Source organism: Microcaecilia unicolor, chromosome 11 (assembly GCF_901765095.1).
Source record: "Microcaecilia unicolor chromosome 11, aMicUni1.1, whole genome shotgun sequence".
NCBI classification, from domain to species: domain Eukaryota; kingdom Metazoa; phylum Chordata; class Amphibia; order Gymnophiona; family Siphonopidae; genus Microcaecilia; species Microcaecilia unicolor.
Window position 1 is genome coordinate 56582040 of NC_044041.1, and position 21006 is coordinate 56603045.

General features: G+C 43.9%; 1 protein-coding gene across 2 annotated transcripts in view; it reads right to left on the reverse strand.

The window, feature by feature from the left end:
* The window catches only part of CDC45 (cell division cycle 45), a 69352-nt gene that overhangs the window by 38546 nt on the left and 9800 nt on the right, over nucleotides 1-21006 (reverse strand). Inside the window, exons 6-12 of one of the 2 annotated variants that reach the window (XM_030218588.1) lie at nucleotides 18831-18889; nucleotides 14149-14197; nucleotides 12416-12477; nucleotides 12278-12328; nucleotides 8049-8168; nucleotides 2045-2176; nucleotides 1795-1893 (exon numbers count right to left, since the gene is read on the reverse strand). In XM_030218588.1, coding sequence (XP_030074448.1) covers nucleotides 1795-1893; nucleotides 2045-2176; nucleotides 8049-8168; nucleotides 12278-12328; nucleotides 12416-12477; nucleotides 14149-14197; nucleotides 18831-18889 — 572 coding nt within the window. The remainder of the gene's footprint in view (nucleotides 1-1794; nucleotides 1894-2044; nucleotides 2177-8048; nucleotides 8169-12277; nucleotides 12329-12415; nucleotides 12478-14148; nucleotides 14198-18830; nucleotides 18890-21006) is intronic. The other variant, XM_030218589.1, reaches the window with a different exon arrangement.

A 21006-nucleotide genomic window follows, 5' to 3' on the forward strand; every position in this document is an offset into this window, starting at 1 on the left:
TCCAGCTTCCATCTGGGCTGACCGCTGGCCCTCATTTATCAGAGACTGCTGATGCTATTTCAGGCACGCTCATGCAATAAAAGAGCTACAAATTTGATGCTTGTAGGCTCAACTAAGCCACTTCAAAGGCTTGTTTCAGAGCGTGCTCATCCTTCCTGGCCTAGAGGTTCTTCAAGGCAATACTACCTTCCACCAAGAGGGCAGTCTTCTTTGTTATCCCCGTGACCAGAGAGTCCACTCTAAGGAACTTCCGTTTTTCCTTCTCCTCAGGCACTAAGGGATACAAACAGGCCATCACCCTTCCCATCTTAAGCCCCATATCTGGAGCCATCCATTTCACCGAGATTAAATCCTGTATATCTGGATGCATCAGAAAAGCTTTAGAAGGGCCTCTGATGCCTTTTATAATAGAAGACCCCTGCCCTCCTGAAGGAGAAGGGTCCTCAACAGAGAGTATTGCTAATGCTTCTGAAATGACACTGTTGAGTTCACCCTCGTGAAAGAGCAGCAAGACTTTAGAGTCATCACTCTTCAGGAGGCAGCTGAAAAAGCTCCCCCGAAACCAACGAAGCCACATCAGATACAGGGGAATGACAAGAATTTTCCTCAGGCCAATCCTGTACATCCAAATGAGGCCTTTTTGGCACCGGAGGAGCAATGAACATAGAGAGACTAGGAGGCTGAAAGGATCACCCCAGACCTTGCTTCAACAGATAGGCCTGATGGAACAACACGAATTCCCTGCAAGCCCTGCCTGCCTTGGAGCTAGAAAAATGGAGGCTTCCTCGTGCGCAGGGACTCCTGCAGCGCTCCTTGCACTGTCTCCTCAGAATTTCAAGATGATTGCCACTCCCATGATCAGCTGAGATGAGGTACTGGTGGCAGCCTCTGGGAATTCTGACTGCCACGGTAACACGTTCCCTCGCCAGCACTATCAGGCTTGCCATGGGACTTTCCTGGTTTGCAGACCCCACCGTGACAAGAAGCCTCACTGCAGACCCCGCAACGGGAACAATTTTTGCCCGACTCCACCAGAATCAACATGCTGAACCAGATCACGCCCCTGATGCAGATCTACTGCCACTGAGACCAGGACCTTCTCTGCTCAAAATCCTGCTCTAGCAGGGAAGGAAGCCAGCCTTACCACCTGCTGCTGCCAAGCCCCACACTCACAAGCTGCAGAAACTGGAAGGGAAGCAAAGCCCTCTCGAACTCAGCGTTTTCACCTTGTTTCTCTCCTGGCACAGTGGGCTTTTTAATTCCCCCCTCCCAAACAAGGTTACTGAATCAGTCACTGCAGGAAAAAAAAGTAGGAAGGAGGGAAGCACAACCTCCGAACTCAGAGCTCCGGAATCTCCACAGATGAACCCCAGGCAGCCAAACGTTGTCACACTCAACTGGGAGCCAGCTGACCAACTGGACTAGGAGTGGCCTGCTATTCCAGAGCCCTAGGCTGGAGATATGTCCATCCACCTGCTGAAGATAGAAAACACCGAAGGGCTAGGGTACCTTACTGGTTTTATGTTACAGTGTTCTCTTGTTGGTTGATGAACATAACTATCCTACAAATTCTGGAATAGTGGGAAAGGACAATATGGAAGTATTCATAGGATTCATGGACAATATTGTCAACACATGCATGCTTCATTGAACAGCCAACAATTTTATGAACCAAGGAAATCTGTTTGTCTCAATGAACTAACAACTTCTGAGCATTTGCAAATGATGGTACTTGGAGCTGACTGGAACAGTGTTTTCTTACTAGCATCCAAGTTAAACAAGAGCAGTGTATACCCAAATTTGTTTGCAGACTCATCAATCACTTCCCGCAGATTCTCCTTCAAAGAAATGTCCATGGAATTAAACTTCTGTTTCACCTGCTTCAAAGGTAGCCTGAAAGGAAAAAACAAGGTTTTTATTACTCTAACACTTCTCTGCAACCCTTGGTCATGTTCATCCATAGAAAAGATTTTTAAATTGAACAAAGAAAAATCAGTGCAAATAGACAATCTCCAGTGAAAATCATCTCTGCATGTTAACTTACCCCATGTCAGCCAGAAACTCCTGCAGTCGCTTCTGACCTTGCACAGACCAGAGTTTAAAGCTTGCAGATGTGTAACATGAGTTGCAAATGCTTTCATACAAGGACCAGTGCTGGTATAGGGCCAAGCGTAGGCTGGAGTGAGGGGTTAAGAAATATAGACTGCACCAACAATTAATGTGTTTTATGGCTACAGCTGTACTTTGATTTAAACTTTTGCTGTTTTCCAGAAGCACATCTGCCAATTATGGCCCTCTCTGTAAACATCTAACTTGCCTTGCAAGGTGCTTATCATCTTGGAATGAATACTTCTTCAGAACCATACATCCTTTATGAGAGTAAGAAGTTTTTAATCTTTAAAAATCCTTTCATTTGATGAAAGGAAGACAGTATATATTTCAGTGGTTCACATGGAGAAATTAGATTTTACTTGTTAATTTTTATTTCCTTTAGGCCTACCAGACCAGTTCATCTGCTAGCTGACAGGTATAACCCACAGGTTCTGGAGACAGAGACCAAAGTCCTATGAGCTCTGCCCTACAAGGGTACCATGCAACCTTAGGACCTCAGTATTTTGAATGACAAAGCAATAAGAAAGAACAAGGTGTTTTTCCTTTGAGTCGTAGTATTAGTACTATGTCTCAGACTCTTCTCTTTCAGCAATTTGCAGGTAAAAAACAGTTACAGAAAACTACAACTCTTAAAAACATCAGAAACGTGGCTCTTAGATAACTACAATGGAAACAACAGAAAACAGTAACACAGAGCATCCCATTATACTTGGTAGGGCCTCTGGACTAAAGAAAATAAATTAACAGGCAAAACCTAATTTCTCCTTCCTTATCATCCTCACCTGACTAGTTCAGAACTTGCAAGATGTAGCAAAGCACTTCTTAAAGTGGGTGAGACTCTGAAATCTCTGCCCATTGTAATATCCCCTCTGTCCCTTGCCCCCTAGGAGGAGAGGACATTTCAGACACTTCAGCCCTAGGGGCTGGAAATAAGAGAGACAATCAGACTCAGATATAGGCGCAACCAGTAAAAATCTTCATTGGTATCTCACTAAGCCAATACAAAATAATTGTTCTCTCTGAAGCAGGTTGTCACACAGAAAAAGCCAGACGCAAAGACTGAATAACAAAGTCTGCTCAGCCCATGTCTCTTAGTTATCACATATATACTGTTGTAAGTTTCGTTTCTCCTAAATCATGTGATTTCTCCTAAACTAACTTGTGATCATATATGGATTTTCCTGTAATATTCTGTTATTTTTTATATGTATACATATATGGCAATTTCCTACATTGTATCATCCTCTCCTCTTGTGTGCACATGCACACTTTGTGGCAATATGCTAATTCCTTATCAGTAAAGCGTGCTCACAGCTTGCAAATAACCATGTAGCAAGCAAATAGATATTATAAAACACCTGGTGTCCTTCCTCTCTGAACACATATTTCCGTTGGAACATATTGGGCTCACTGGGTCCTCAGAACATCTTGGGCTCACAGGGTCCTCAGTCTCTCATCACCACCAAGGTTATATCCATATGTTTCTGCAATATATGGATCACATAGCCTCAGTTCCTTCCAAGTGTCACCTTGACATGTTAACATGTACTTTCCATTTCCTAAGAAAGCACTGTAACTTACATGCAGCTGCAGGCATAAACTAAAAATATGCTGAAGACAGTAAGGCTAGGAAAGCTGAAGGCTAGCAGGGCCATCTTACAGGCCTAGTACCATATAACAGGTCTTGTATAGGAAGGAATATACACCACAGAAGCCAGATCTGTGGGTGCTGAGTACCCCAGTATTGAGCAAGCTCCTTCACTGGGTCCAGGGAGAGATAATTTGTGTTGTATTTGGCACTCCCAATCATTTTGGAATGTTGGCACTTATGTCCTTGATGAATAAACTTCAGCTATAAACGCAACTTTTATTTGCGTTTCTACATTCAGCCTATAATGCCTTGCGAATGTATGAAGTGACAACCACATCACTACCCTGCAATTGTCAACCAGTACCACCACACAAAGCTCTTAAGCCTTTAAGAGGCTGTTTCCTTCCAGAATATAGCCAACAGGCAATAACACCCTTAAAGGCTGCCTTGCCTTTCCTAGATCCTCCATATAGAATAAATAATCTGTCCAACCTTTGTAATTCATTGGTTATTTCGAGGTATGTCAAGAAGCATCCAACAGACATCCAGCAAACGTAATGACCCAAACTCCTTTCTACACTCTTCTGCGAAAAGATGGAAGCATGATTCACATAGAATGAAGACACCATCTTAGGAAGAATGGAACTGCCCTGATTGAAATTCCCACTTCTGGAACTGAAGCTTTAATAACCTTTGTTTCAGAGAAAAGACCACGCCTGATCTGGTGTTGAAACTTGCTCCTAAATACTCCAGGACCTGAGAGGGAACTAGTTTGGTCTTGCAGAAGTTGACCACCCAGCCTAAGGACTACAGAAGCTATAAAACTCTTGCTGTCACTTCTTTGTTCTCCTGCATACTGGCTCGAATCTGCTAGTCATCCAAATAGGGGTGAACTCTGATTCCCTCTCAGTGAAGGAAGGATGCTACTACAACCATCAACTTGCAGAACGTTCTGAGTGTCACTGCAAAAAGCATTTTCCAAAACTAGAAATGCTGCCCCAGAATTGCAATCCTCAAGAAATCTCTGATGCGGCATCTATATATTGGAATATGAAGATAAGTCTCCCTGAGGTTGCAGACTGTTAGAAACTCTTCCAACTATATGGCTGCAAGTACTGATCTTAAGGTCTTCATTCTTATGTGCACTACCCATAAGGTGTAATTCACATTCCTGAAATCTAGATTTGGACAAAACATGCCTTTCTTCTTTGGCACAGTGAAATAAACGAAATACCTTCTAATACCCTACTCGACCTCAGCAACTAACTCCACCACTCTGAGGTCCAGAAGATTTTGCATTGTGGCCTGCACAGCTGCAAGTTTGGTGTGATCGTGGCTCTGTAAAACCACAAATGAATCTGGAAGAGGGTAGGAAAACTCCAGCTTGTATCCTTGTTTGATCACATCCAAAACCCACTGTCGGACATGACTCGGGCCATTTCCTGGACAAACAGAAACAGATGTCCACCTATCAGCTTCTAAAGGTCACCAGTGACGTGTCCAAGAGGAATTTAAGATTCAAGATCATCTGTTACCTCCATTTCTAATTGCCTCAAAATTACGTCTGGCATGTTTGGAAATGAGAACACAGAAATAGTTCAGAACACCCTGGTCTGTATCTGTTCACATCATAAAATCTAGCTCTGCTTGAAGATGATCATGACAAAGATTTGGACCTACCCTTGGGTAACCTCTGTTGCTTGGACGGATCTTGAGAGTGAAATCTGTCAACCAATTCTGTAGCCATAGAAGACGTTTGGCTGACACCGACACTGCCATGCTTCTCTCAGATGTTCTAAATAAATTATAGAGAGCATTTGCTAGATAAGTTAAACTCATCTCTAGATAAGCAGCTTCAGATGACTCCTCCACTTCATCCATCTGAGCCAATTCACGACCCCACTGGACCCAATGAAGGCAAGCACTAAAAGATGTGGGCACTGCACACTGCCACCCACAGACCCAAGAATAAGACCTCAAATGTCTGCTTTTGCAAAGATTCTAACCTGCAGTACTGAACATCCTTCAGTACAGAACCTCCTTCCACTGGGATAGTTGTGTTTTTGGTAACCACCATTACTAAGGTATCCACTTTAGGATGTTTCAGCTTTTCCTTCTCTTCAAGCACTAAAAGGTAGTGTCACAGACTTAGGGAAGTGAGCCCTTGGTCTGCAGCAGGAAATGGCCAGTGGCAAGTGAGTCATTCAGGCTAGGCACAGCACAAAGCAAGGCAGGACAAAGGCAGACAAGGCAAGGCCTGGCCAAGGCAAGGCAGGACAAAGGCAGACAAGGCAAGGCCTGGCCAAGGCAAGGCAGGACAAAGCAGACCAAGAAACTGGATCCAGACAAGGCAAAGCAAAGAGGGCAAGAACTGGATCCACACGAGGCAAGGCAAAGCAAAGCAAAGAGGGCAAGAACTGGATCCACACGAGACCAAGCAGGACAAGACAGGACTGGAACTGGAGACAAGGCTGGAGCTTGGAGACACGGCAAGCTTGGAGAAACGGCAGGCAAGGCAGGAACTTGGAGACAGACGAGGCAAGGCAAGATGAGGAACAGCTCCTCGAGACCTGTTGCGAAGCCACAGGGTTGAAGCCAAGCACTTCATTAAAACTTGCACCACAGGAAATGATGCTCTATGCAGGGATCCCGGCGTCACTGCTGCCAGCGCTACAAGAGAGCCCCCTCCTGCGCGCACACCCTAGGAGATCAGCGTGGGACGATGCTGTGCAGGAGTGGGCTGCCACCGGAACACCACAGAGGCCAACCACCGCGGGAAGAGGCTAAGTTGGACGCAGGGCACAGCGGAGCTCTGACAGTACCCACTCCTCAAAGGGCCTCTCTCCCCTGGGTCTAAGGTTGAGTGTCTCAGGAGACTAATGATAAAACCTTCTCAGGAGCGCATGAATAAGATGGTATGGTACATGACATCAAAGCTTGAAGAGATTCCTAGGAAGATTCCCGACCAAGGCCTGAATCTTGGATGCAGAAACTGAACAAGTTTTACTCTGGGGAAGCCCCCCTTCAAGTAGAAGATCCATGGCATATTGCTTTCCCAACATAAAGGACTCATGACCTTCAGAATCTGTCACAGACTCAGGGGAAGTGAGCCTTTGGGATATAACCGGAACCGGCTAATGGCAGGTGAGCCACTCAGGCTAGGCACAGCACTAGGCAAGGCTTGGCACAAGACAAGGCAGGATAAGACTAGGCAGACAAGACAAAGCAAGAACTGGATCCAGACAATTTTATTTTAATCATCCCAACTCAGATGAAAGGAACAAATAGAGAAAAAAATAAGAGGGAGGGAAGGGACTCAGATTGCTATGAGTGATCCACTCTAAAAAATTATCTTTTTTTTGTTGGAGCACAAGCCCAACAGACAGGAATCTCCTGCACAACTGGTCCCAAAACTGCCCTCAGTAACAAGTTTGGAAGTTGTATGGTCTGCCTGTTGATATCTGCTGCAGACACAGAAACACTAAGGACCTAAGGCTACATGGTCTATGTCTCCATATGCTGGTTGATGAGCACAACCCACAGGTTCTGCACTGGTCTGTTGAGGACCATAAGGAAATAGTATTTCTCTACTGTCACCTGTTGAACAAATGCTACAGCTAATGAAAAACTTTATGATGCCTCAAAAGGCAGAAGATAGGGGGGAGGGGAAAGGTGAAAATCATTTGAAAACTCGTACCATATGTGACCCTCCCTCCCTCCCCCCAACATAAAACATTGAGGCAGTAGCGTACCAAGGGCAGGGCAGTGGGGGCGGTCCGCCCCAGCTGCAGGTAGCAAGGGGATGCACGGAGCAGTCACGCAGCTGTCGGTTCCACCGGGTCCCTGCCCCCTCTGACATTACTTCCTGATCTGGAGCAGGGGATCAGTGAAGTCGATAGCTACGCGACTGCTCCATGCACTCCCAGGTGCCGAAGATGATGCTCTTTGGAGGAGTTGATGACGTGCTTTCGGGGGAGGAAGGGTGGTCGCCGAGAGGGGGAGGGGTTGTGATGCGCCGGAGGGGGTGGCAGCCAACCTAGGTACGCCAAAACATAGAGGCACTTAATGTTCCATCAATTTTCCTTTTTGAAAAGTGCAAACAGATGAAAAACTTCTGTAAAGTTTGGTCAGTAATAAAACAGGATATTTTTATTCTGGGTACAAACCAAAATACTTCATTTGTGGATCCCACATCTGCTAAGAGAAAATCTTCCAGGATGGAATTGATGTTACAGCTGTAGGATCCAGTTAGATCTGTCTATGTAGAAATGCAGTTTTTCACTACAGACTAATCAACTCTTTGAATTACTGCCACCAATTTATCAACTTCTTTTCTAAAGGATACTCATATTCAAAGACTATTCTCATGCAGTCAATGGAGAGGGAGTTTCCTTCATTCTCATTGCGGTGGTTATGTCGGGATACATGCCGTTGCAGAGCACCCACATCCGTTACATACTTCATCCTTTATATAAAGAACAGAAAGTTACTTTTAGCTCTAGCTATGAAGAAATTAGGTCTTACCTCCTAATTTTCTCACCTTCAGTACCTCCAGACACACTATCAGCAGACGGAGACTGAGAACTACTGACTTCAGGCTGAGCTTATAACTTTATAAGCTTTATTATAAAAATTAATAATTTTAGACACAAAATGAAAGGCTCCATCACCACTGTCAACAAATATATTCTTCCATTTGTCAATTCTACTGTACGCCACCCAACAGACAGAACATGGTCTGACTTCTCCCCTCCCATATTGGATCAGATAAAATTTTTTCTATCCAAGTACACAACATCACAATGTATTTTAGACACACGTTCCAGCTATCTTCTAAGGCTAGCTCCCGACCTATTCGTCAATTGCTTACAAACATACTTATCCTTCATGTTATCGAACGGATTACTCCTTGAAAATTATGGCAAAATATTTCAAACACCTATCTCAAAGAATCCCAAGGCCAGTAGAAGCAAAGAATCTAATTACAGACCTGTAGCCTCTATTCCTTTATTGGCAAAAGTGATGGAAGGTTTAGTAGCTAGTCAGCTCATGGAGTTCCTACAAGCCTTTCCATCCTTCACAGTACACAATCGGGATTCTGGCCATCCTTTAGGACTGAGTCAGTGCTCACCACCCTTATTGCAAATTTCACAAAAAAGAGTTGGAACGTGGGCAGAAAAATTATAATTTTACAATTTGATAGGTCCACTTTGGTATTAGTGGAGCGGTCTTAAAGTGGTTCTACAGTATCCTAATATCAAGATCCTGCCAAGTAAAACAATCAGGTCATATCTCCGCACCCTGGAGCTCTATATGTGGGGTTCCACAAAACTCTCCTTTGTCACCCATATTATTCAATGTCATGATGGCACCACTGGGTTACTTACTGGAGGCTCACAGATTTAATTCACCATTTATATCCCCTTCAAAAGTGAATTACTAGAAATTATACATGAGATTAAAACCAGTTTAGATCTGATGGAATCTTGGGCATCCAGTTTCAAACTCAAATTAAATCGGGAAAAGACTAAATTCCTCATACTTACCAACCCCTATCAACCCATTTCCTTAAAAAAACTTTATTATTGACAACACATCATATGCCTTAGATCAATTGATGAAAATCTGTCATGAACACAAGACGGTAAGCCCTTGGGCTGCAGTTGACCCTGACTGCGGTAGACAAGGTCCCTGGGCTAGCACAAGGCAAGGTGATCCCAGGTAAGAACCTAGGCAAGACTAGACAGGACAAGGCTAGGGAGGACCATGCAGGACTAGACAAGGCTAGACTAGACAACGCTAGGCAAGACACAGCTGGACAAGGCAAGACAGACAAGACAGGAACAGAGGCAAGGAAAAGCAAGGCAGAGTTAGAACTGGAACCTAGACAGGACAAGGCAAAACAAGGAACTAGGATAAAACTGGGTCCAGGCAGGCAAGACAAGGGCAAGGCAAGAACTGGTTCTGGATGGATCTGGACAAGATAATGAGCAAGGACTAGACACAGAAGACAAAGCAACGCAAGAAGGAAAGCAAAGTGTAGGCAAGATAAGACTAGTCAGGACAGGAACACGAGTCCAAGGCAAGGCAGGGAACTCGGACACGAGGCAGGGCCGGAGCTTGGCGGGAACTCGAAGGCGAGGCAAGGACGGAACTTGGCGGAAACTCGGAGGCCGGAGCTTGGTAGGAACTAGGACATGAGGCAGGGCTGGAACTTGGAGATGAGGCAGGGCCAGAGCTTGGCAGGAACTTGGAGGACGGAGCTTGGCGGGAATCGGAGATGAGGCAGGGCAGGAGCTTGGCGGGAACTTGGAGACGAAACAGGGTCGGAGCTTGGCGGAAACTCAGAGATGAGGCAGGGCTGGAAGCAAGCCAAGACTAGGTGTGAGGCGAGGCAAGGCAAGGCTGGAGACAAGGCAGGAACTGGGAGTTATGGCTAAAACAGGGGATTTTCATGCCTGTGATTTGTACTAATATTTTTACAACATGTATTTCTCTTGTTTGGCCAGCAGGTGGTGTCTGTCTTCTGCTTTAAAGCTGTTGCAGAGGTGACTTGTTTTCCTTTCAGCTTAAGCCCTCAGGGAAAGTAATCTACATTGCTATTGGACAAATACCCCTCAGTGCTAATGCTCTGAGCTCTGCTTGGCCCTGGAGTTCAAAATCCAGCCAGAATGTGCTGGATTCTCCCAGTCTCAGAGAGGGAGTATGGTATCTGCATCGAGACCCTGTTCAAAACTTGTGAGCAGATACTTTCCTGAACTCCCCAGGTACTACTCAGGTACTAAGAAAATGTCTAGTTAGTTTTACTGTTGAAAGTAGTTATTTTACCTGTTATTGTTTGCTGTTTTCACCTTTTTTTTCACCGTCTCACTTTTCTGATAATAAATCTATTAGTTTATTAGCTCTGTTGTCCTGGACTAAGAATCCTGGTGGTTTGTGTTCTCTGTCTGGGTGTTTTCTAGGATCTGAGGGAGCCCTGGGATTGTGGCCCAGTGTCCTTAGAAACTACTGGGGAATTTTGGGTAGGAGACTTGCCCAGAGGCAAGAGAAAACCTAGTGCGGTAGAGTGGAGGGTATGCCAGTGTAGAGCACGTGCACAGGTGCAAGCGGGCCTAAGTAGTGCTTGCACAGACCCTTTAGGTGGTTGTAGGGTTAGCCGGCATTGAATATCCGGTGTTTTTTTGGCCGGCTGAAACTTAACCAGCTAAATGAATATTCAGCGTTGGCCGGTTAAGTTTATAGTGACCAATTATAGGACTGCTATTTAGGCAGTCCGATCTGGCTGCTAAACTTAGCAGGCCAGTGCTTGAATATTTGTGGATAGCTGGCTATATTGTGCAATATAGCTGGTTAGCTGCTATGCAATAACCGCAAATATTCAGCGGAGATAACTGGTTGTCTCCCTCTGAATATTAGTGGTTAGCCAGCCAGGAACCATTCCTGGCAGGTTAAAAAGTTCTGAATATCAGCTGGAGTGTGTTCTTTGTGCAAAGGCATTCCTGGAGACAGTCTGAGCAGAGCTAGAATTGTGATGTGCATGTGTGTTTTATAATATATATGTAGGATACATACGTACATATACACTTTTTTTTTTTTTTGGAGTGGGCATAAATTTGTGCACCATTGGGGCTGGTTTGGGGTGCTTAATTTATAAAGGCACATAAGTACTTTGGACTTCTTATATAGGTGTCCTGTTAGAAAAAGTACACTGTATTTTGTCATAATGATTATTACAATAAATATGCAGTGTCAATGCAATGCAGCAGCTCATCAGTACATTAAACTTATTAATTGATGTTAACGGATTCATGATATATTTGGTGTGGTAAAGAACAACTCCCTACTTTCTTGAACCACTGGTATACACACACAATACCTCACATAGAAATCACTTACCAAATTAAATCAAGGTTAAACACATGCCGGTCGATATTTAAAACTCTTTAACCAGATAGGAACAGCTCCTGGCCAGTTAAACAGCCTTAAGCTGGCTAAGTGCTAATATTCAGCATGAGATAGCCGGCTATCTCGGCTGAATATTACCGCTTAGCAGCTATGTCACACAACATAGCCAGTTAGTGCCGATATTCATTGGCTAACCAGCTAAGTTTAGCCACCAGATGGACCCACGCAAATAGCAGGTTTATCTTTGTCAGTCAAAGAATATCGGCTTAACCAGCTATGTTTTTAGCAGCCAAAACCCCCCCAGAAATTCACCGCCTGTCGCCGGATACAGCCCTGCCACTGAATTTCCTGGTTCACCTGACCGCGGGAGTTAGCCAGACTCCTTCCCACAGTCTCAATATCAGCCCCACGGTCTTACTGCAGGTCATTGTGCACTGGAGAGTTAACTACATACAGGAGTATTTATAGAATGGAGACCAGTGGGCTGCTTCCCAAAACTAGTGAGGGAGTCAGGCAATTAGATTACAAGACCTACATTCCATCTACAGACAAGCACATATAAAACAGACTAATAGTGCTTGACATGGACCCCCCCCCCCCCCCCCCATGAATACAAGTGTTCTAACATTCTTATCAGCATTTGTGAAAGAAGAAGAGCAGAATACTCACTGAGTAATTTTGTCATGAACCCACTGATCAGTCAGCCCAATAATGGCCCACCTAAGAGTCAAAAGAAAAATGTACTGAGTATTCAGAGAAGAATAAAATATTATGAATTGCTATAATAATTACAATTGCAATACATACCACAACATATCATTGGAGTCTTTAGACATAATCCATGCCAAATCAAACATCACCATGGCAGACTGCAGTGGAGAAAGAGAAAGCAAACATCAACCGGGTCAAGTACAACAAAAACTCATTTTAATGAGGTATAAGTACACTCCTGGGTGAGGGAGATTAAAGGATAAATATTACTGCCTCTGCAATCCCTCCAAAGGTGGCAGGTAATGAAGAGGAGAAAAGGGAGTTCAATGAAGTTTGGTGAATATTAACAAACACCCTGGGAGAAGCCTAAGTTAATAGACACATTTTTATTTTTAAGGAAAATGATTTCCAGTATTTGCAGGAAAAGAAAAGGATAGTGAGGCTAGAAACTCAGGAAACCATGAGAATATTAGTCATACACATAGCAAAGTGAATAGAAAATGCTGGGGCAAACTGCTCTTGCCCACACTGAACAGTGGCAGTAACCTGGAATTTTCAGTAGCACTGCTTACTTGCAGGCAAGATTGCAGCCCATACAGAGCAAAGATAGAGTGAGGGACAGTGATCCTGTCTGGGGTAAACAATGGATACTGCTACTAGAGAATGACACGGGGACAAAGTTTGTCTCCGTCCTCGCTCCGTCCCCACCCCATCCCTGTAGGTTCTGTCTCCATCCCCGCCCCGCAGGCCCTGTCTCCATCCCCGCCCCCGCAGGTTCTGTCCCCGTCCTGTCGGCTCTGTCCTCATCTGCAGAAGCCTCAAACACTTATGATTTTATATTTAAATCTTTTTATTAAAATATAAAAAGGAATATGCTGTGCAACTGTTGTGTATAAATTACAAATAGAGAACAATAATAACAATGAGTAGCTATAATAACCCTCCTTCCCACCACCACCCTCTACCCTTCCAACCCCAACAATAGGTGATTTCTACTACACCAAGGAATCCTAATTCACACTGTTAAAATGTCCAGGGGTATAAAATACAACCCGTTCTATAAGCCCTAGAGGGGAAAAATATGCCCTATAAAGCACTGTTATGTTTTTTTTTAAATCTGTGTATAAATAAGAAATCATCAACAATCTCATGATTCAATCTAGCTCTCCTGTCTTCTACAGTCCTTCCTGGAACAGAAGTTGTCTTCTGGTAGTGCTGGTAGTAGAATGTACAGGATCCCCCCTGCAAATTTTGCTAGTTGTGGCCAGTATGTTTGCTTGTTTTTCAAAAAAATCAAAATATCTTTGTAGGCATCACTTAAACATAAAAGTCCAGTTCATTAACAGGCTTCAAAGTAGAAAATGACACGGGGCAAAGTTTGTCCCCTGTCCCCGTGGGCTCTGTCCTCATCCCCATGGGATCTGTCCCCGTCCCGTCCCTGCAAGCTCTGTCCCCGTCCCCGTGTCATTCTCTAACTGCTACTAACCAGACTGGGAAAATAAGGGAAATATTGTGGCTTGTAGACACTCAAATGCCATACAGGCAGAAGCACACCTTGATGAGGAATGCCTCTGTGTATTTTTGTCACTTTTAATTGCAGTTCTGCAAGATTTTCATATGATTTGTACTATGTGCTCCATGAGGTGCAGTCCCCCCCCCCCCCCCCCCCCCCCCCACTGTCATTTAGAAAAATGTATGTGCTTGGTGATGTTAAGTTCAAACTGGTGCTAAAACTTAAAATTTTACTCTTTGGTAAGAGGTGATAGGACTTATGAGCTGAACATGATAGCAGAGGTTTCCTAAGTTGTGCACTTGAGTTCTGTACTTACAGAGGTACCATGGTATTCGTACTGTTCATAGTCAAAGAGAATTTCCCTCCTGTGAAGGAAAAGAAAGTTTAATTTAAAATTAGGTCACTGGCTTCGTTTTCCAGAATCAGGTTGAAAACAGATGATTTCTCCAAGCTCCAACTTATTCTGGTCGCCGCACCTCAAAAAAGACATAGTGGAATTGGAAAAGGTGCAGAGAAGGGCGACAAAGATGATACAGGGGATGGGACGACTTCCCTATCAGGATAGGCTGAGGCTCTTCAGCTTGGAGAAAAGGCGGCAGAGGGGAGATATGATAGAGGTCTATAACATAATAAGTGGAATGGAACAGGTCGATGTGGAGCATCTGTTTACGCTTTCCAAACATACTAGGACAAGGGGGCATGCGATGAAGCTGCAGTGTGGTAAATTTAAAACGAACCAGAGGAAATTTTTCTTATTTAATTATATTTATTTATTTGCAGCATTTGTATCCCACATTTTCCACACAAACAAGCAGGCTCAATGTGGCTTACAAGACAATAAAAAAATAGGGTCAGAAAAGGGAGGGGTAGATGTGTAAAATAAGAAACAAAGTAATATGTAATAAAATTGTCCTCTGAATCAATACAAAGTAGAGACTATTGAGTAGCAGCAGTAGGATAGGCCCGACAAAACAACGCAACGCGTAGTTAAACTCTGGAATTCGCTGCCGGAAAAGGTGGTTAAGGCGGTTAACTTAGCAGACTTCAAAAAAGGGTTGGACGGCTTCCTGGAGGAAAAAGCCATAGAATGTTATTGAATGAACGAGGGAATAATACAGTATTTCTAGGATGGGCGTGACAAATTGCTTGTTCTTTTGGCCGCTGTCGGTGACAGGGTGCTGGGCTCGATGGACCCTTGGTCTGTCCCAGCATGGCGATGCTTATGTACTTATTCAAAATGCTGCTTCTCGACTCCTAGCTCACAAAGGGACATTTTTTAATCAGGCTGCAGTAAGCAGTAACGCATGCATAAAATACACATGCACTAAAATGATTTTTTAGCCTAGGGGGCCCGTCTGGGGGTAGTGAGTGTGCTCTTCTGCACTAAACGGTTAATGTGTCAGCATTGTTGTATACTAAATGGTTAGCGAAGGATTAGCAATTGAGCCCTTACAGCCTACAAAATAGGCTGTTTAATGGCTGCACACTAATGGCAACATTAGCCCAAGCCATTAAATTGGAAAACAGAAAATCGGCGGCATAAAGACCCACGTATTTATTTATTTATTGCATTTGTATCCCACATTTTCCCACCGTATGGCAGGTTCAATGTGGCTTACATATTGCTAAAAAGGCAGTTAAGTCTAGTACATAATACAGAAGTACAATAAACGCTTAGGTTGATAATATATTAGCATATTGTGAGAGAAGTTAATATTATTGTTTTCCATTTCTGAACTTTTCGTGATGTATGGTGGTGTGGGATTAGGCAGATCCAGGGGGGGAAGACTTCTAGAAAAGATGTGTTTTCAGGTTTTGTAGTTTTCTGTGAGTTTCGGGTCTTTGGGTAGTGAGTAGAGAGTTGCACGGGGACAAAAATGCGACCCATCCCCGCCGGAATCAAACCCATCCCCGCTAATCCCCGCCAGAATCTAACCCATCCCCACCCGTCTCCGTGAGTAATCTCCTCCATCCTCGCCCGTCCCCATAAAAAAAGGAAGTATAAAGTACTGAGTGGAGTGGACAGGGGGCACACAATGCAGAGTAATACATTTAAAACGAATCAGAGAAAATATTTCTTCACTCATTAATAAACTGAATCTTAGAAAAAGGGCAATAAATACATAAAACAAACTGAAGTTTTTTCCACACTAAAATAGAGAGAATTATTGGTCACCCAAACAGCACAATGCCCTCAACAAAAGAAACAAGTGGGCATGCTAATGCTTTAGCTGCAGTAAAACAGCTCACAAACAGCCAGTTCCCACCATGAGAGAAATAAACTGCCTATACACAAATAAAAAATAAAAGTAGTCAGCTGAGCTCACCTCTGTGCAGTTCTCTTCTGTGGATACCGAGGTCTGGCAGTGCCTGGAAGACTCACTACATACAACTTGAGCAAATCTCCTGCATGTGTTAAACTTGAGTTGAGACAGAGAGAGACCCAGGTGAAAACGTGCAAGTGCTCGTCAGGGACGTCCTTTTTCTTTGTAGATTATAGATGAAGGACGTCTAAGTGTTAGGCGCTCAAGTCCCACCTTCCCTATGCCTCCAACACCCCGTTGAAATTTGGCCGTCACTGCGACGGAGCAGTTAAGGATGCCCAAAATGGACGATTCTTTGAGGACATCCACGCACCTTTGCTATGCCCGGCACCCCCTTGAAATATTTGGCCGTCCCTGCAACAGAGCAGTTGAGGACGCCCAAAATGGATGTTTCTTTGAGGACATCCACGCGCCTTTGCTATGCCCGACACCCCACCCTCTTGACATTTGGCCATCCCTGAGACAGGGCAGTTGAGGGCATCCTTCTTTTTCCCACTGGAGGACAGCTTGGTGTCTCCACCCACTAAAAGAAGAAGGGGTGATTGGCGAACCAGCATTGCAGCATGATTGATGCGATAGGGGCACAGATCAGCAGAAAAGCAGCGGGCTCTCACAAACAAAGGTATGTACGCGGTGCATCCCCATGGGAATCCCGCCAGAACATCCTCCATACCCACGGGATTCCAGCATGTCTGTTTCCGTCCCCACGGCACTCCCACTGACCCGGAGAGGATTCCCGCAAACCCTGTTCCCGTGCAGACCTCTAGTAGTGAGTTCCAAAGTTGTCTGCCTATAAAGGAGAGGCTGTTGGCATGTGAAGATTTGTATTTTATACCTTTGCAATTGGGGTAGTGAAGGGTTAGGTAGGTTCTTGCTGTTCTCATCATGCTTCTTAATGGTAGATCGATAAGTTCCATCATGTAAATCTGGTGCGAGTCCGTAGATGATTCTGTGGACTATTGTGCATATTTTGAATGTTATGCGAGCGTTAATAGGAAGCCAATGTAAGCTTCTTAGGAGGGGTTTCGCGCTTTCAAAGCGTGTTTTTCCAAAGATGAGTCTGGCAGCTGTGTTTTGTACTGTCTATAGTTTTATGATTTGATCTTTGCAGCCTACGTAATACTATTGCAGTAGTCTACACGGGTTAGCACCATGGTTTGGATCATGTTGCGGAATGAATCTACTACTACTACTATAAATCACTTCTGTAGCGCTACCAGTTGTACGCAGCGCTTTACAATTGAACATGAAGAAGAAAGACAGTCCCTGCTCAAAAGAGCTTACAATCTAAATCCCTGGGAAAGTAAGATTTTATACGTTTGAGCTTCTACATAGTGAGGAACATTTTCTTGATCGTGTTCTTAGCTTGGCTTTCTAGTGTTAGGTTGCGGTCAATTGTTATTCCTAAGATTTTCAAGTGGTCTGAGATTGGGAGGGATGAACCCTGTGCGTTAATTGCCGAGGGGGGAACATCATTGTATTGGGACGAGAGAATGAGACATTGGGTTTTATCTCTATTGAGTTTTAACTTGAATGCCATACTTCTATTCAGGAAATCTAGACTGCTCCAACTTGACATTTCGCCCATTAGATTGTAAGCTCTTTTGAGCAGGGACTGTCCTTTTTTGTTAAACTGTACAGCGCTGCGTAACCCTAGTAGCGCGCTAGAAATGTTAAGTAGTAGCAGTAGTAATGCCGATGCCCAGGATTCCATGATGTTCATGCTGTTTATTATTTCCTTGGTGATTTCTGTGGGGTTTTGTTTGAAGGGAATATAGATGGTGAAGTCATCTACGTAGAGAAATAGAGAAAGTACAGAAAGTCTTCTACTTTTTTTTTTGTGTCTTTTGGGATAGGGGTTAGTAGGAAATAGGCCTATTTTGAATAGATAATTAAGGTGGTCTGTGAGTTCTGTGACGTATTGATTGAGGGGGGGGGGGGGTCATTATATAGTTGCGGCAGGTGTCTAGTTGGCAGAGTAGAATTTTCTGAGTGAACGGGCTATTATTTCGGTGCTTAGATTAGTGATGTTATTCCAAATACGGTCTGCCGGGTATTCCCTTGGGTTCGGATCTAGTTCGTTTATGAAGGTTTCTGGATTAATATTTCCCCGATGCAGATTCTTGCATAGATTGGTAATTTTTCCTTCAAAGTATTTGGCAAGATTGTCTGCACGTAGGAGGTTTGCATTCGGTGTAGTTACCATTTTGGTGTTAAGTTGTTTATTAGTTTGTATAATTTCTTTGTGTCTTTGTAATCTGTGCCTATTTGTTCTCTGTAGAAGTTTCTTTTGGATTGTCTTATTTTATATTTGTATTTTGTTTGACTTTCTTTCATTTTTGTTTTTTTTTCCAGTTTCATTCTAATTTTCTAGTTTGCGTTTTTAGAATTTTTAGTTCGTCGTTAAACCAGAGTATTTTATTGTGTTTTTGTGCTGATTTTGTAAGTATGGGCGCTATTTTGTTGAGGATTTCGTTGCGTTGTTCGTCCCCAAACAGTGAAGAAGTCAACTGAATCAGTTTTTGGTGCCCAGTTGTTATCGTATCTAGGTCACCACCCTGCTTTTTGCCTTGGGTTAGAAGCCTGTCTGAACAGTAGTGTATACTTAATCCTGGTGGTGTGTAGAACATTAGCAGCGTATTAAAAACAGAATATCCAAAACAAGTAAATCTACCTGCGTGTTTCCCAGTCTCGCCTCTGCCGTCTCTTTTCTATTCTTTTCTCCATCGCATCCTGGAAACCATCAAATAAACCAATGAAATTTAAAGAAAGATACCAAATGATCACAGGTTTAAACCCGACTAAGGCACCAGATTCAAAAGCATTCTGTGCATGGCCAGGAGACCGCACTGAATGTAGTTTCATGTGTTATTGCAAACAAGAGAGTAATGCTGTTTCATCATCTACAGAATATCTTGTCTTACATTTTCCATATCTGTAAAAATGTGATATATAAAACAATTCACTCTGCTAATTTCTCCTATCAAAATTTGGAATGCTCTTCTTAAATCAATCAAGTTTACAGATGATTACCTAACTTTTAGAAGTCTTCTAAAAACATATTTCTTCAGTCTGGCCTTTCTGAATACAAAGAACTCTATTCGAATTTTACCCACACCCTTTTCTTAATCTCATTTTCTATCTAGTCCTGCCTAATTATGCTCTCACCTATCCACTCTTCATTATTTGTTTGTCCTTGAGATAGTCTAAATCCCTGGTTATCTGAAGCAGGTCCCATAGGAATAAAATGGGTTCTGCTGCAAGTAACATGCCCTCATCTTTAGTAAAAGACTCCCATTGTGTTGTATGTTCTCTACTGAAGGTCTGTCCCTCTGACTGACATCGCAATGAGCCACAGCAACAAGACTTCCATGTCCCAAGTTAAGCCTTAGGAGGATTTCCTAGTCAGAGATCAAGTTTTATTTAGATCTTTTGTATGCCCTGATCCTTACTGTGACAGTTTTCCTTTCTTAGGCCCCGATGCTCAAAGCAAACTGGGCTTGCAACGCTTCATTTACACTGGTTTTAGCCAGTACAAGAAGCAGTGTTCCTGTCCAGCTGACAATACTGCACTGCTTATTTAACCTTCTAGATCCCTATTGTTCTGTGACATTATAAAGTTCTGAAATGTTGTATATATGCTGCACAGATGGTTATAGCTTATATAAAAAACTTAGATTGTGAGCCCATTACAGACAGTGCAAAGTACCTGTAAATTGAAATTGTAAACGACATAGCCCAGCATTTCCCAAACTGTGTGCTGTGGCACCCCAGTGCGCCGCGATGAACTCACAGGGGTGCCGCGGTACACAGACGGGAGTTCATGCCAAGTGCTGGAAAAAGTGTTGGCAGCAAGGAACAGGAAGCGCACCTCCCCCCCCCCCCCCCAATAATCCCTATGGCCTACGAGTTTACGTAGCGGCGCCGACGTGAGCTACACATGGCTGGGGCAAGCTACTGATCACACTCATCTGTGACTGGTCACAGAGCCTGTCTGGCACCTAAAATGGCAATCCTGATTAGGAAACAAAGAGCCTCACTCCTTGCTTCCCAATCAGGATTGCCCTTTTAGAAGCCAGACAGGCTCTGTAACCAATCACACGTAGCTTTACAGTCTTCTATCTGCGTGATTCTGAGAAAGGCAGTTGATCTGAACAGACCACACTGGCGGGGACGCAGTAAGCAGAGGGAAGCCTGCAGGGCTGGCGCAGGCTGCTTACTGGAATCGCTGCTGGTGATGGCTTGCAGGTAGACTGGGGAGCGAAAAAGAAGCAAATGTTGGGGGGGGGGGGGAGGGAAGAAAAGAGAAGAACAGATGCTGGAGGAAAGAGAGGAACGGATGCCAGGCTGAGGGGGGAGGAAAAACTGTATGTATGGACAGGGGTGGGGGTAGGAGGGGCCCACCCGGGTTAACTCGGGGCTTTGATGGATGTTTTTGAAGGAGAACAAGCCTAGTGTCCCCAAGTGAGTGATGTAGTATAAAAGGAATCATTTCAAATTACCAGTGGCAGTACTAGTGGTGGGAGGCGGGCTAGTGGTTGGGAGGTGGGGCTAGTGCTGGGCAGACTGAAAATGGCAGATACAAATCAAGGTCAGGTATACACATAAAGTAGCACATATGAGTTTATCTTGTTGGGCAGACTGGATAGACCGTACAGGTCTTTCTCTGCCGTCATCTACTATGTTACTTCTCCAACAAAAAACAAAAACCCCAGAGCCTTGCAGTAGGAGAGCCAGTATGGACTATTTAAGAAGTAAGCCAGATTTGGTACCTTTGGTGAAGATGGGATGGGGCTTTAGTTTTGTCACTAAGTTAGGGTTGTAGATCGTTCATGCTTTATATGTTCATA